Source organism: Ceratotherium simum, chromosome 2, assembly GCF_057802395.1.
Source record: "Ceratotherium simum simum isolate JZ-2026a chromosome 2, ASM5780239v1, whole genome shotgun sequence".
Lineage (NCBI taxonomy): Eukaryota > Metazoa > Chordata > Mammalia > Perissodactyla > Rhinocerotidae > Ceratotherium > Ceratotherium simum.
In genome coordinates this window covers 71,405,229-71,420,237 of record NC_141901.1, presented here as the reverse complement: position 1 = coordinate 71,420,237, position 15,009 = coordinate 71,405,229, and the positions used below count along the sequence as shown (strand labels likewise).

Below are 15,009 nucleotides of genomic sequence, written 5' to 3'. Positions count from 1 at the left end.
AAAAAAAAGGCAATTAGAAACTCCCTGAAGATTTAAAAAAAGAAAAAAGACAAACAGCACAAAAAAGCTATGTTTCAAATATAAAGCAAGCTTACATATACTCTGATTATAAGGAACTGATGAAGTATGAGAAAAGAGAACGTAGCTGTTATTGACCTGAGACACTTGAGAGCCTCGGGGTCACGACCCTGGCCCTGGAGAGTAAAAAATGTTATCTTAGCACACAAATTGGTTCTGCACTAACTATTTATAGAATCATATTTTAGGGGGTACAAAAATAGAGACACCCTACATTTTAGGCCAGAACTAACTTGGATATGTTTGGTTTCAAGACATGAATTTCAGGACCCTAAGAAAAAGACTGGCCAAAAGCGTTTCACTGTCCTTTTATTTTCTATAAACATGGCACCAAATGATAGCCAGTTCCTACCTGCAATGCTCTCCCTAAAGGTGAGAGTTGTTTTCATTATTCAAGTGGTCCAGCACTCTAGAACTAGTTCAGTTCACTTAGATTTGGGGGGGCAGGTGACAGAAGAAATGAGTATAACCAGGTAACCGTTCCAAAAAAAAACGTGTATTGACTACTCGGGGGAGAAAACTGTGGCCTATATGATGATCCCAAATCATAACTCTGCTACTTCATTGCACATCTCAAAGGCTAGGCTTTAAATCATTTTTCTTTAATAAGAATATTAAAAAGCAAGCAAGCATGATTTCTGAGCAAAAAGGAACTTTTTATAGGGAATGTACAAACATCTGATGTTTTCTTCCCTACTGGCAGAAATATGGTTTAGCTTCCGGGAAGGGACAAATCCTTACAGTAATTTGCTTAATAACAAGAGGCATTCGTCCTGGTCTGTTAATTCTACCTGCTTTTCTGACAAGGAGAAAATGACTTCATGCTGCAGTCAATGGATCTCAGGTTCATACGGGAGATTTTCACTTAACGGAAGAAGTAACAAGTCATAATAATATTATACTATTTACAGTTCTCATCTTTTAGATTCAACTTATATGGAGACTTGGCTGTGGTAATGGGACAAAATATAAAAGTTATCTACTTTGACAATGTAGAAGTGTCACTGACAGAAAGTGAAAAAACCAGATGGAAAAAAGGAGCACATGTTCTAATGTCCCTTCTTAAAAAGGGGGAGTCAACAAAGACTGTCAAAAATGGGTGAAATGGGAAAGAGTTGTCATTATCTGAAGTTACTAAGTTAAGCAACAGAAGAACTAAAATTAATAATACAACTATCAAACACTGGAAGAGAATGAGATGACTATAGTGTAAGAAAGCTAAATACTCATTTTTAGAAGTGGCAAGTCAATAGACTATATTATCTAAAGTTGATAAATCAGAGATTGGGGGGGAATTCTATTATTTAGAGTAGGGACCCCAAATCTTTTTGTTCATACAACCCGCTCAGGAAAATATTTCAGAGCAAAAATCCCTAACATTTGTATATTTATTTATTTATAGTCTATATATAAACTCATGACTCTACTAATCTATTATACGCATATTGTAACAAACTAAAATGCAAAATAAAAGTATATAAGAATAATTTTGAATAGATTTTTTTAAGGGAGGAAAATGCTTATTATAATAATAAACCAAAACAGAAAATCACCAGCTATTCTGATAAAAATAAATATTTTAAGATATAAAAAAGTATATGAGAATAAATACAATTTCAAATAATTTATTCCAGTTCCCAAATTCAGCATCTTATGCACCTTCCAGGATGTGTACAGTTCTCTTTAGACATACAGCTCTAGAAGTTAGAGGTGTAGGCACCAGGAAACCCAAAAAGATAAGTGGTTCAAAGAGGCTACCTTTTGTGAGTTGAGCTGAGGGTAAGGAGAAGTGGAAGGGGAAACACAGTTTGCATCATAAGCTCATCTATACTATTTTACTTATTGTATACATATTTTCTTTCATATAAGGAATTAATCTAATCAGCTTTATAAAACTATGTCTCCACGAGTGTTTATGCTGATTCATTCATTCAACAAACATTTATTGAGTATCTACTCTGGGCTAGGCACAGAGGATAGAGAGAGGAAACTGACATCTCGGCTCTCAAGCAGATCACAGTCTGGGGCGGAAGAAAGATATGAAAACCACCGATGACAGTTGAATATCCTAGGGGCTGTGAGAGAACTGTGTGCCGGATATCACACACACACAAGTCTGGGGCACAGAAGAGGTACACTAATACGGTGTGGGATGTTAGAGAAGGACTGCTGAAAGGTAACTCCCTTTTTGAGTCAAAATCTAAAGGAAAAGTAGAAAACTGAGAATAAACCAGATGAAGAGGGATGCAGGGCAAATGGGGGAAGGGCATTTTGGGGCAAAGACAAAAAGGTAGGGTAGACAGATTGACACACGATAGCGTGGTGTGTTTGGAAAACTGGAAATTTTTCAGGATTGCTAGAGCAAATGGTGCATGAAGTGTGTAGGGCAGGAAGAGAAATCCCCTACCCTCTCTAGGTCCTTCTGGCTGGCCTAAGAATTAAATTGACATGAGACAGAATAACAGGAGAAAATCAAACAAAGCTTTATAACATGTATACATGGGAGAAACCCAGGAAAACTGAGCAACTCAACCAGAATGGGCGAAGCTGCCATCTTAAATATCATCTTCAGCTAAAGACAAAGGAGGGTGTTGGGGGTAGTGGTTTGGGACTTCAAAGGGGAGGAACGCAATTCACATGGAAATGGAAAAGCAAATGTTTGGTAGATAAGAATGGGCTTAGCAAGGACTCTCACAGTCTACCGATACACAGAGTTATCTATGGTGATGGCCCACAGGCCTTTTATCTAAAATCCTTTTGGGCAGTTAGGGGGAAGGTCAAAGTTTCTTTCACAGTCTTGTTCTTAAAAATAATTAAGCCAAAGAGACACATTTTGGGGTGGCCAATTCTGATCCCCCACAGGTGGTAGTGACAGGAATGCAATGGCAAGATAGGAAGGGACCAGAAACAAGGGCCATGTTCAGAACTCTGCAGAGTCTCCTGAAGGCCATAGGAACCCCACTCAAGAATTTTGCCAGCAGGGAGGGCCACTTGATCAGATTTGCACTTTGGGGAAGATTACTCTGGAAACAATGTGGAGGATGGATCTGAAAGGCATAAATGAGGCAGGAAGGCCATTCTGGAGGTGATTACACTGGGCCTAATGAAACAAAAAGAGAGATTCATGGTCTCAGTAGGAGACAAATGGCCAACAGGTACATGAAAAGGTGCTCACCATGACTAATCATCAGGGAAATGCAAATCAAAACCACAATGAGATATCACCTCACACTTGTTAGAATGGCTGTTATCAAAAAGACAAGAGACAACTAGTGTTGGTGAGGATGTGGAGAAAAGTGAACTCTAGAGCACTGTTGGTGGGAAAGTAAATTAGTGCAGCACTATGGAAAACAGTATGGAGGTTCCATAAAAAATTAAAAATAGAACTACTATATGATCCAGCATTACTACTTCTGGGTATATATCCAAAGGAAATGAAAATAGGATACCAAAGAGATATATGTACTCCCTTGTTCACTGCAGCATTATTTACTATAGCCAAGAGATGGAAACAACCTATATGTCCTAAGTGTACACCAATGGATGAATAGATAAAGAAGGTGTGGTATATATACATATATATACATACAATGGAATACTATTCATCCATGAGAAAGAAGGAAATTCTACCATTTGCAACAAAAGGGACAGACCTTGAGGGCATTATGCTAAGTGAAATAAGCCAGACAGAAAGACAAATACTGAATGGTATCACCTATATGTGGAATCTAAAAATTAAAAGAAAAAGTCAAACTCATAGAAACAGACAATACGAAAATGGTCGCCAGAACCTGAGGGGTGGGAGAAATAGGGGCAGGCTGGTAAAGGGTACAAACTTTCAGCTATAAGATGAATAAGATGTGAGGATCTAATGTTAAACATGGTGACTAGACTTGATACCACTGTATTAAAAAAAAAAGAGATGATGCAATCAAAAGTAATTTAGGCGATGCACTACAAGACTTACTGAAGGATTAAACATGAGAGTAAGGAAAGAGGGAGCATCTGGAAGGATCTGGGTATATTTCTCTCTTGAGTAATTGGAGGGTATCACTAACTGAAACAGGGAAAGAAGCAAGTCTGGGGTTGGGGGCAAGTTTAGGTTTGGACATGTTGAACATGAAGTGCTATTTAGAGGTAGATATCAAATAAGCAGCTGGAAATGCAAATTGGAAGTTCTGGGAGAGAGGTCTGGGCTGGTGATACAGAGTTGAGACCCATCAGTATTTGGGTTATAGTGGATTACCCAAGAAGACTGTACAAAATGAGAACTGGAAGAAGGCTAGAGTCCTGGGGAAAGCAGAGGGCAAAGGAAGATGAGACTGAAAGGAAAAAGTGGGAGTATCAGGGCAAGAATGAAGGAAGGTCAGAGAAGCAAGGAGGTGGTAAGTGAGCAAAGAGCAGCTGAAATCACAGATCATGGGATCCTGGCTGAACAGAGAAATGAGTGAAGGCAGAGGGGGTGGACAGATAGAAGAAATGGCAGTGGCAAGGGCCTCAATTATGATGACAAGGATGAAGATGATATGATGGTGGTGGCGGTAACAGTGACGAGTAAGAGAATGTAAAAGAGACAGGTAGTGTGAGCTACTGGAGTTCAATATCTTAGAGTGGTTACAGAGTATTTTTGAATATAGGTAAAAAATGTATGTACTATACTGCATCATTTTGGATATCCTGAGTATGCTCAGGATAAAGGACAAGACCAGGATAATAAACAGGCTCTTCATTGGGAACAAATTTAGTTCTAGTGGATCAAGCGTGATTGAAAATGTTGTCAGTTGGCACACTAAAACACAACCAAGCACTGTTCTCTTTAAGGGGTAAAGAAGAACAATTTTAATTAACTATAGTAATAGAAAGAAATAGTTTACATTTTAAAGAACCTTTTCTTAAACTTCATAAAGTGGTATTTTCCCACTCTTATTTTAGTTTGTATAAAGAGTACAAAATATTTAAGAATAGTATCTATTGTAAAAACAAATATTTCCACATGTGATTGTTCAGCAGCTATCTGTGTTTTCCTTCCTGTAATAAATATCCAAGATTCCTCTCATAGTAATTGCTGGAGTGATAAATACAATAATAACTCTTTTTTAAGTCTCTTCCATGGCAACTTCTTTAAACCTAATAGTAATGGGAAAGAAACAAAATATTTTAGGAAATGATTCACTTTTTTAACTGTCAGAATTCAATTGTATTCTTTCTGTGGTAGGCAGAATTCTAAAGATATTTCCCAAGATTCCCACCCCCACCCCCACTCCCATTATTAAATCAAACACTAATCTAGTACTGCTGTGAAGGGACTTTGCAGTTGGACCTAAAGTTACTAATCACCTGACTTTAAAATAGAGATATTATCCTAGATTACAGAGGTGGACCCTCTGTAATCATATGAGCCCTTAAAAGCAGAAGAGGAAGGTAGAAGAGTCAGCGAGATAAGGTGTAGGAAGGTACAGAGAGTTGAGGCAGAAGAGTCCTTCATGTGAAGGACTCCACCCACTATTGCTGGCTTTGAAGAGGAGAAAGGGAGCTATGAACTGAGGTATGCAGGCAGCCACAGAAGCTGAGAACAATCCCTAGCCAACAGCCAATAAGGAAATTAAGACCTCAGTCCTACAACCGCATGGAACTGAATTCTGACAACAACCTGAAAGAGCCTGGAAGCCAATTCCTTCCCAGAGCTGCAGAAAGAAACCTAACCCTAGTGACGCCTTAATTTTCAACCTTGTGAAACCTGGAGCAGAGAACCAGCTGGGCCACACTGTGCCCAGACTTCTAACCTACAGAACTGTGAGATAAGGGTACAAATAAATGGGTGATTGTTTTAAGCTGCCAAATTTTGGTAATTTGTTATAGGACCACTGGAAAACTAACACTTTCTTTAAATGTGCTTCAAATGTGCTCTATCAAGTCTCATTTTCTTGACCCTTAATGTAACTTTGGACAGAACTCATACATTTCCAGCCATACTCCGTTGTTATGAAACCCAGTCTAATTTACTTTCCCCCAAGCTTTTATTTTGAAAATGTCTAAATCTACAGAAAATTTAAAAGAATGGTACAAAGAATACCCTGGCACCTTATACCTATATTCATCATCTGTTAACATTGTCTTACATTTGCTTGCTTTCTTACTCTCTTTAAACGTACATAAATATCTCTCCATCTCCCTCTTTCTCCTTCTCTGTAACAGTCGTTCTCAACTGGGAACAATTTTGCCTCCCAGGACATTTGGCAATGTCTGGAGACATTTTTGATAGTCACTACTGGGGGGTGCTACTGGTATCTAGTGAGTAGAGGCCAAGGATGCTGCTAAACATCCTACCATGCAGAGCCCCACACAAGAAGGAATTATCCAGCCCAAAATGTCAATAGTGCTGAGGTTAAGAAACCTTGCTCTTTATATATGTACATGAAAACACATTTTCCTGAACTATTTAAAAGCAAATTATAGACTTATGATACCTTTTACCCTAAATATTTCAGTTTGCTATCCAATGTAAAATTCATTTTCAAATTTCCCAATTATTTCAAAGAAATCCTTCCTCAATTTTTTTTTTAAAATTCAGAATCCAATCAAGAGTACATAGGTTGGCATGTTAATCAATACTTTAAATTTAAAATAAATAACAAGTTCTAATCTTCAAGCAACTGGGGGCGGGGAGTAAAACGTGTAGTCCCAGCTCTAAGATCTATTAGTCTGTGCCTCTGTGTATGTCTGAAATGGATGTAGTAATTAATTCAGAAAGGTGTCAGTACGTTATAAATCTCTCTTGCAAGAATACCCTCAAACATGATTACTCTGTTCTTAGATAAGGGGGAACTCTGTTTATAACAACCCATAACCTTGTTGAATAAACATCAATCTGAAACAATAAGAAGGAACTTTCTCCAAAGCATAGCCAACAAGCACATGAAAAGATGTGACGCAACATCACTAACCATCAGGGAAATGCAAATAAAAACCACAATGAGATACCACCTCACACCTGTTAGGATGGTCACTATCAAAAAAAACCAAAATAAGTGCTGGTGAGGATGTGCAGATACTGGAACCCTCATGCGTTGTTGGTAGGAATGTAAAATGGTGCAGCCGCTATGGAAAACAGTATAGAGGTTTACTCAAAAAATTAAAAATAGAGTGACCTTATGATCCAGCAATCTCACTTCTTGATATATATATAAATAAGAACTGAAAGCAGGATCTCAGAGAAATAATAGCACTCCCATATTCACTGCAGCATTATTCACAATGGCCAAGAAGTGGAAGCAACCTAAATGTCCACTGACTGATGAACAGATAAAGAAAATGTGATATACATATACAGTAGAATATTATTAGGCCTTAAAAAAAAAATCCTGTCATTTGCAACAACATGGAGGGCATTACGCTAAGTGAAATAAGCCCCACAGAGAAAGACAAATACTGCATGATATCACTTATATGTGGAGTCTAAAAAAACAAAGTCAAACTCACAGAAACAGAGAGTAGAATGTAGTTACTAGGGGCTGAGGGGCAGGGCAAAATGGGGAGTTGTTGTTCAATAGGCACAGAATTTCAGTTTTGCAAGATGAAAAAGTTCTAGAGATCTGTTGCCAACAATGTGCACAGAGTTAACACTACTATACTGTACTCTTAAAGATGGTTAGATGGTGAATTTTATGTTACGTGTTTTTGGCCACAATAAAAAAACAAAACCAAAGAAAAAAAAACATAACCACGATACCATGATCAAACCTAAAAAGATAATTATTTAATTTCATTAAATACTCAGTCAACCAAAAAAAAAAAAAAAAAACTACTTATTTCCAAAGAAAAATTTATCCACTAATATTCGGGGTTTTTAAAACATGTTCACATTACAATATCCTGGTTTTTCTAAACTCATATACTTTGTATATTAACAGGTTTTAAAGGAAAACTATTTGCAAAATATTTGAATGTCTAGAAATAGATATATTAAAAACTTGAGACATTTATCTTTTCAATCAGACAATGTAAAAAGACGGTATTTAACAGAATGGTATAGTACTGTTTTTAAAAGCAACTTTAAGAAATGAAAACATTAAAATGTACCTAACTGTTAAAAAAAGGAAACTTCTATAGAGAACACAAAACAACACTATAATCCATCAAGATGAAAGACTGGGGCACTGGGAAGACAACAACAAAGAAATACTTTTACTGCTTCTACCTGCAAGTGTGGTGAGGAGGAAATCTGCCTGAACAGTCACCTTTTTTTTTTTTTTTGGTGAGGCAGACTGGCCCTGAGCTAACATCTGGTGCCAATCTTCCTCTTTTTGCTTGAGGAAGATTGTCCCTGAGCTAACATCTGCGCCAATCCTCCTCTATTTTGTATATGGGATGCCACCACAGCACGGCTTGATAAGCGGTATGTAGGTCCATGTCCAGGATCGGAACCCACAAACCCCGCGCCACAAGCAGAGCATGTGAACTTAACCACTATGCCACCAGGCTGGCCCCAGAATTCACCATTTCTTTGAGTTTCTAACTAGGGCAGCAAAGCAACTAATGGTAATATCAAATGGCTGCATTATAGTTCTATTCTTGAATGTAAGACACCACGAGATGCACACGCTCTCTGTATACGCACCAGTCTCAGAAAGCTAATCACAGTCCTGGAGATTTACTGTCAGGCAAAGGCAGAAGCTTAGCGCTGAAGAGCAGGTCTAATAAAGCTGATGAGAACCAACCACCCATAGTCCTTCTCCCTCTATAGCCTCTGGGGTCTAGGGAACAACCACCTACTCTAATTATCCTTAGATTTATCTGGATAATCCTGGAGGCTGAAAATGGGCAAAAAGCCATATTACTCTTACTACAGTATTTGTCAACATTGTCACTATTACCAGTTAATCTGTATCAGTAACCCTATCCGGCACTAAATCCCACAAAATATCCACATTAAGTCACAAAGAACCAAACCATCTATGCAATTATGTCTGAAAAATAGTACTAATGCAAGCCCAAGAGCCAGGTATCAGAAATGTTACACAAGTGCTAACACCCCAATTAGAACATGCCTTCTATCCATTCATTCATGACAGCCCCAGTGAACACATACTGAAACTGCTAGAGTAGTCATTTCTAAAGGGATGCCTCAAGAAATTTAAAACTTTTGCAATCTAAAGGGCTTGAAAACCTTCAGAAGTACTTAAGTATCTCAGACTTCAGAATTGAGTCTTTTTTTTTTTTATGCAAAAAGGCATGCAGGTGGAATGACTGGAATGGAAAATGTGTATAAACTAAATATAGAGAATTACCCTAAATTGTCTTAACTTTCATTCCTCAGGACTTAATGATAGCGAGAAGGAAGAAGGCATTTAAAACTAAAACCAAAGAATTATAGGGCTGCTGTGTTATCAGTCCCACTCAGACTATGAGTAAACCCTAAGCAAAGGCAATCCTAATTTGTAGAAAACACACTGCTAAAACCAGACAACGCAGGTGTCATTCTGGGTTACCACACCCAGCAGGCTACAAGCAGTATCACCATAATGGTGCATGGAAGAAAAACACTGCCTAAAAATGGTCTAAACTGGTTAACACACCCACAGCTTCTGATCTCAGAGGCAGGGTTCTACTCTGTTCAATATGCCACAACATTTAGTCAATCCAGGAAGTACTATTCTCAACAAAACAGCTGGAAGGGATGGAATCGTAAATTAGCGTGCTCTGGGAACGGTGTCTTGCCATGAGAAGCTTGTTGCGCAGGTAAATGTTTGCTGGCCATCTATTCCAGGCAGGTCACAAGCCCTCCTGGCTGACAGAGAGGCTGCACAGGCAAGTGGCATGCCTTACCTCTCCTCTGGAAGGAGTATTCCCTGCGCAGAAAAGCTGGCATTGGTAGAATGTGCAACAAGGAGCAGAGAGAAGGACCGCACCAATGGGATAGACTCAGTTCCTTTTTCTTTTTTAACAGTTTTATTGAGATATAATTCATATACCATACAATTTATTCATTTAAAGTATACAATTCAATGGTTCTTGGTATATTCACAGTTGCGCAACCATCACCAGTATCATTTTTAGAACATTTCTGTTAGCCAAAAGGAAACCTCATACCCATTTCCCCCCAACTCTCCCAGCCCTAGGCAACAACTAATCTATCTTTATAGATTTGCCTATTCTGGACACTTCATACAAAGGGAACCATATAATATGTGGTCTTTTGTGATTGGCTTCTTTCATATATTTAATGTTTTCAAGGTACATCCATGTTAAAGTATGTGTCAGTTCCTCATACCTCTTTATCGTTGAATAATATTCTACTGTATGGATATACCACATCCATTCTTTTCTTCACAAGCAGTAGAATCTCTTTTGCTACATAAACAAAGCTATAAACAGTGATTAGGCCCCCACATTAGCCCATAAGTGCCTATTTAATCCATATTATAGCTGAAAATATATCATTAGTTGCATAATACTACAGTTTTCTAAAGCATTATCAATTACCACAGTGATATCTGGATTAACGAAAATGCTGGGAATGAAGCTCCTTTATAATTAAGTCAACTGCTTAAAATTTTTCCCTGTAAACTGCAGGAGGAAGAGGAACTTGCAGGCTCTAAGGCCTGAACACCTCGAGACATAAATGCTTTTTGACCTCACCCAGTTGAAGACAAATAGCAAAACTGCAAGTATACAAAGCTAGTCTCTGCAACGTCCCTCTCTTCTTGCTGCACCCTTCATCTCTCCTTCTCCATCTTTGAAATCCATTTTCTTCTGTACTCTTCACCCCTTCCCCTACCCCCAAACAAAACAAGATCTTTTATACCTCTTGACTAATTACATCCTCATTCTAAATTAAAATAATACATTTACAAGAAAATGTTACTTAAACCAGCAACTTATTTTCTAAGACGTTCTCCCAAAACATGAAACGAGAATTAGTTTCCCTGGGATGAAGAATTTCCAGCATGAACAAACTGGTAAGGGGAGAGTTTTTTATTTCGTTTTTGCCAAGAGACCCTCTCAAATCACAGTAAGCCCAATCCATGGCAAATCGAATTTAGTCAGTCCTGTCAGGGTAATGCATATCTAGGAGGAGGGTGGGGAAAAAATAAGGAATTGTTATTAATTTTATTAGGTGTGATGATAGTATTGTGATTATGTCTAAAAATATCCTTATCTGTTAGAAATGCATCCTGAGGTATTTGGATGAAATGATGTGATATTTGAGATTTGCTTCAAAACACTTTAGTTGGAAGGAAGATATGGGGGAGGGAAAATGAAACAAAATACTGATAACTGTTGAGGGCAGGTGATAGGTACATGAGTCCATTATTCTTCTCTGCTTTATGTATGTATAAAAATTTCTATAGTAAAACACCTTTAAAAGAGAGAGAGATACTGTTCTCTTCCTCTCAGGCAGTCTTTTGCTCCTTCCATTTTCCTTCATAGCACTTACTGTTTTCATTATATATTTCTGAGATTACTTGATTAATGTTTGTCTCCCTGACTAGACTTTAAGCTCCACGAGGACCGCAGAAGTGTTTGCTTAGCTCCTGTAGAATCCCTACCACCTCACATAGTTCCTGGCATGTGATAGGCATCTGACAAATATTTATTAAGTAAATGATTGAGTTAACAAAATAAGTCATATCATGCACCTAGGTCAATAAATGCTCAATAAATAAAAGTGGGAGGGGGTAGAAGGTCAGGAACTTTTAGTTAAAGGAATTCAACATATTTACCTATATGCACTTACTATTTAACTTCACATGCTTTTCTACTAAAAATGTAGTAAAGGTGTCACAAAACAGATTTAACTTCATCTAGTTTATCCTCACTACACTCATGTGATGTAGTGAGCAAAGAACTACAATCTCCACTTTATGATATGGAAACTATGGAACCAAAAAGTTACATAACTTTTTCATACTAAACCAGACGCACAAACGGACAAAATTCAGCTCTGCTCTCATGCTGTTCCTAAAAGAACATGATTTTATTCTCAAGAAAAACAAAACAATAAAGAAAAAAAAGGAAAAGGAGTACTATATAGATTGATGCAACCCTCAGCAGCTGAGAGACTGAGTAGCTGTATAACAGTCTCAGCTGAAAATATTTTATTTTGACTTTGCCCAAACAATTTGGAGATTGAAGCACCTAGTGGTAGAGGAAGTAGACAATACAGAAGGTGAGTTATTTAGGCAATAGAGAAAGGAAGAAGGTATGAAATTTGAGTCATCTGAAGGCCTTTTATTTTTAACTGATTAAATTGAAACAGTATGGTGAGGAACAACTAACAAGAAAATCATAAAGAGGGCCGGCCCCGTGGCTTAGCGGTTAAGTGCGTGCGCTCCGCTGCTGGCGGCCCGGTTCGGATCCCGGGCGCGCACCGAGGCACTGCTTCTCTGGCCATGCTGAGGCCGTGTCCCACATACAGCAACTAGAAGGATGTGCAGCTATGACATACAACTATCTACTGGGGATTTGGGGGAAAAAAATAAATAAATAAATAAAAATTATAAAAAAAGAAAATCATAAAGAGAATAAATACTAATTACAAGACAATGTTTAAAACACCAGTCCCCTGGGGTCCCAAGTTTTAAATTTATTTATCTCAAGTATAATACTATAATCGATAAAGTTTCTATTTAATCATTATTTTATATAGAAATAGCCTACTAAAATATCACTATACCCCCAAATCCTTTTGAAATGCTTAAAATCTGAGTCTACCTTAATTTGGTAATAGATAATGATGTGCACATTCAGAAAGGCAGAAATACCAAATGTCTGCCATTAACGGACGCATAACTATTTGTAAAACTAATCTTAATCTAAAAGTTCTTGTGCTATGGTGCCAAAAAATGTCACAGCCACATCTGTGGAGAATATTTAGAGTCAAAAGCATCAAAGTCTAAAATAAACCCTGCCACAAAATCTAAAAAATTAAAAACAGCTAGACAGTTTCAGGGAAAAAAAAAAACATTTAAAATATCCCAATAAATGTATTTTTGGAATAGAGTCTGGAAATGTATCTTTTTGCTCACATATAGGGTTACAAAGAAGTACCTGGCCTGGGATGAATTCTAGACTGGGTTGCTCTACTACTGCTCAAGGCACAACTACTAGGGGTGGAGCTGCTACAAAGACTCAGGGCGTTCAGTTTTACTCCCACACCCTTCATATCATGAGTTGTCAAACCATGCTTCCAATTTGCAGTACATCACTCTGCAACGTAATGACTTACACATGCAATTTCCAAACAAAAATATAAGATTTACTTGCCCCATGATGGCTTCTTCTCAACTTTTAAAATAATTTATAAAAGCACCAGCTGAGCATGAATTCCCGTCCGAAAATAATCTATCAATACCTTTAAGCCTTTTAACGTAAGCGGCAGAGGAATACTGTCCTCTGAATGCAGACTACACTGCTGACCCACGCGAGGCATTGATTTGTAGTTGTTTTTCCATTGGGGTGATGGCTTTGCGCTCCGCTACTCACGATGTCTACTAGGTCCCCCTGGTGACCAACAGTACATGAAGGCAGTAGTAGGGTTCGAAGACACAGACTGGCAGCGGCACAGAGGGTGGAACGGGAAATCATGAAAAATTAACACGCGAACAGTACACATGACATGACTGAGAATTACGTTTGCATTGCTGGGGTACGTGAGATCGGCATCCGACACCGTCCCCTTCCCTTTTCAAAAGCAAATACCCGTCCACCTCGCTCGGGCTTCCGAGCCCTACCTCCCATTTAAATCCCGGGCGTGATAGAAAGATCGGACCAAGGGGCTCAGTACGAGGCACACGTCGCTTCTCGCGGGTTTGGGGAAACACTGCTGTGACAAACTGCCATAATTTTCTAAAATATGGAGGAATGACACACCACCTTTCCGATTGAAGACCCAGGACAGAGTCGAGAACAGCCGACCTGCGGGGCCCACCGGGGATGGGGGGGGGAGAGCACTGGACCAGGGAGAAGACAGGGCACGTCTCGAGCCCAGACTGCCGAGCCCCGTGTGCTAGGGGAGCAGAGTGGCACCCAGGTCACGTCTCCGGGCTCTCGGGATGCGAGGCGCGCGAGGGCGAGCCCGGGCGGGATGACCCGGGCCCCCGAGCCGGGCCGGCCGGGGCGCGAGAGGCGCCGGGGCAGCCGTGGGGGGCGCGGGCAGCGCCGCCGTGGGGGCTGCGGCGCCGGGCGGCTGGGAGGGAGCGCCGCCAGGTGCCGGTCGGCAGGGGGCAGCGGGGTTCGGGCGGGCGCCGACCCAGGGAGGGAGGAAGGAGGCGGGCGAGTCCCGCGCGGCGAGGGAGGGCGCGCGGGGGGCTCGCGGCCGGCCTACCTGGAGGTAATAGGGTTTCCTTAGCCAGGCCCCCGGACAGAGACTCCTCGCCATGGTAATCACACATCGCCCCGCCGCGCCGCAGTCAGAGGCGGACCCGAGCGCTGGCGACCCGGCTCCCCGCCTGCCCCAGCCTCCCCGCCCCCAGCCCGGCCGGGCCCGCCCACTCCCCGCCCCCGCCGCGGCGCGCACTGCGCTCCCCCCGGCCCCGCTGCGGTGACGGCGGCCGGCGGCCCGAGGCCCGGCCTCCTGCTCTGCTCGCCCCGCCGCCGCGGCTGTCAGAGCCGCTGCCGCCGACTCCGCCATAAAGGGGAGTCGCGCCTCGCCTCGGCCGACACAAATCCAACTGCGTCTTGCGCTTAAAGGGGAGGCGTGCGGAGGAGGGAGGAGGCCCCGCGGAAGCCGGGGTGTCGCACGCTCCGCGCGGGGAGGGGCGGGCCAGGCGAGGGTGTGCGCCGCGCGGGCAGGACCGCTGACCCCTCGGACCGCACCGAGCTAGCCTTCTGCTCCCCCGCTGCGCCCGCCGCGCTTCCCGCCACCGTGCCCCGCAGGACTGACGCTCCGTTTGCACTCTGCACCTTCAGTCCGGACATGTCTGTGCTGGT

General features: G+C 40.9%; 1 protein-coding gene across 2 annotated transcripts in view; it reads right to left on the bottom strand.

Moving 5' to 3' along the window:
- The window catches only part of DIPK1A (divergent protein kinase domain 1A), a 108,936-nt gene extending 94,384 nt beyond the window's left edge, over positions 1-14,552 (bottom strand). For both annotated transcript variants that reach the window (XM_087447430.1, XM_087447436.1), the window contains exon 1: positions 14,405-14,552. In XM_087447430.1, the coding sequence (XP_087303556.1) occupies positions 14,405-14,458 (54 nt within the window). In that variant the 5' untranslated portion in view covers positions 14,459-14,552. The remainder of the gene's footprint in view (positions 1-14,404) is intronic.
- Positions 14,553-15,009: the final 457 nt, after the last annotated feature.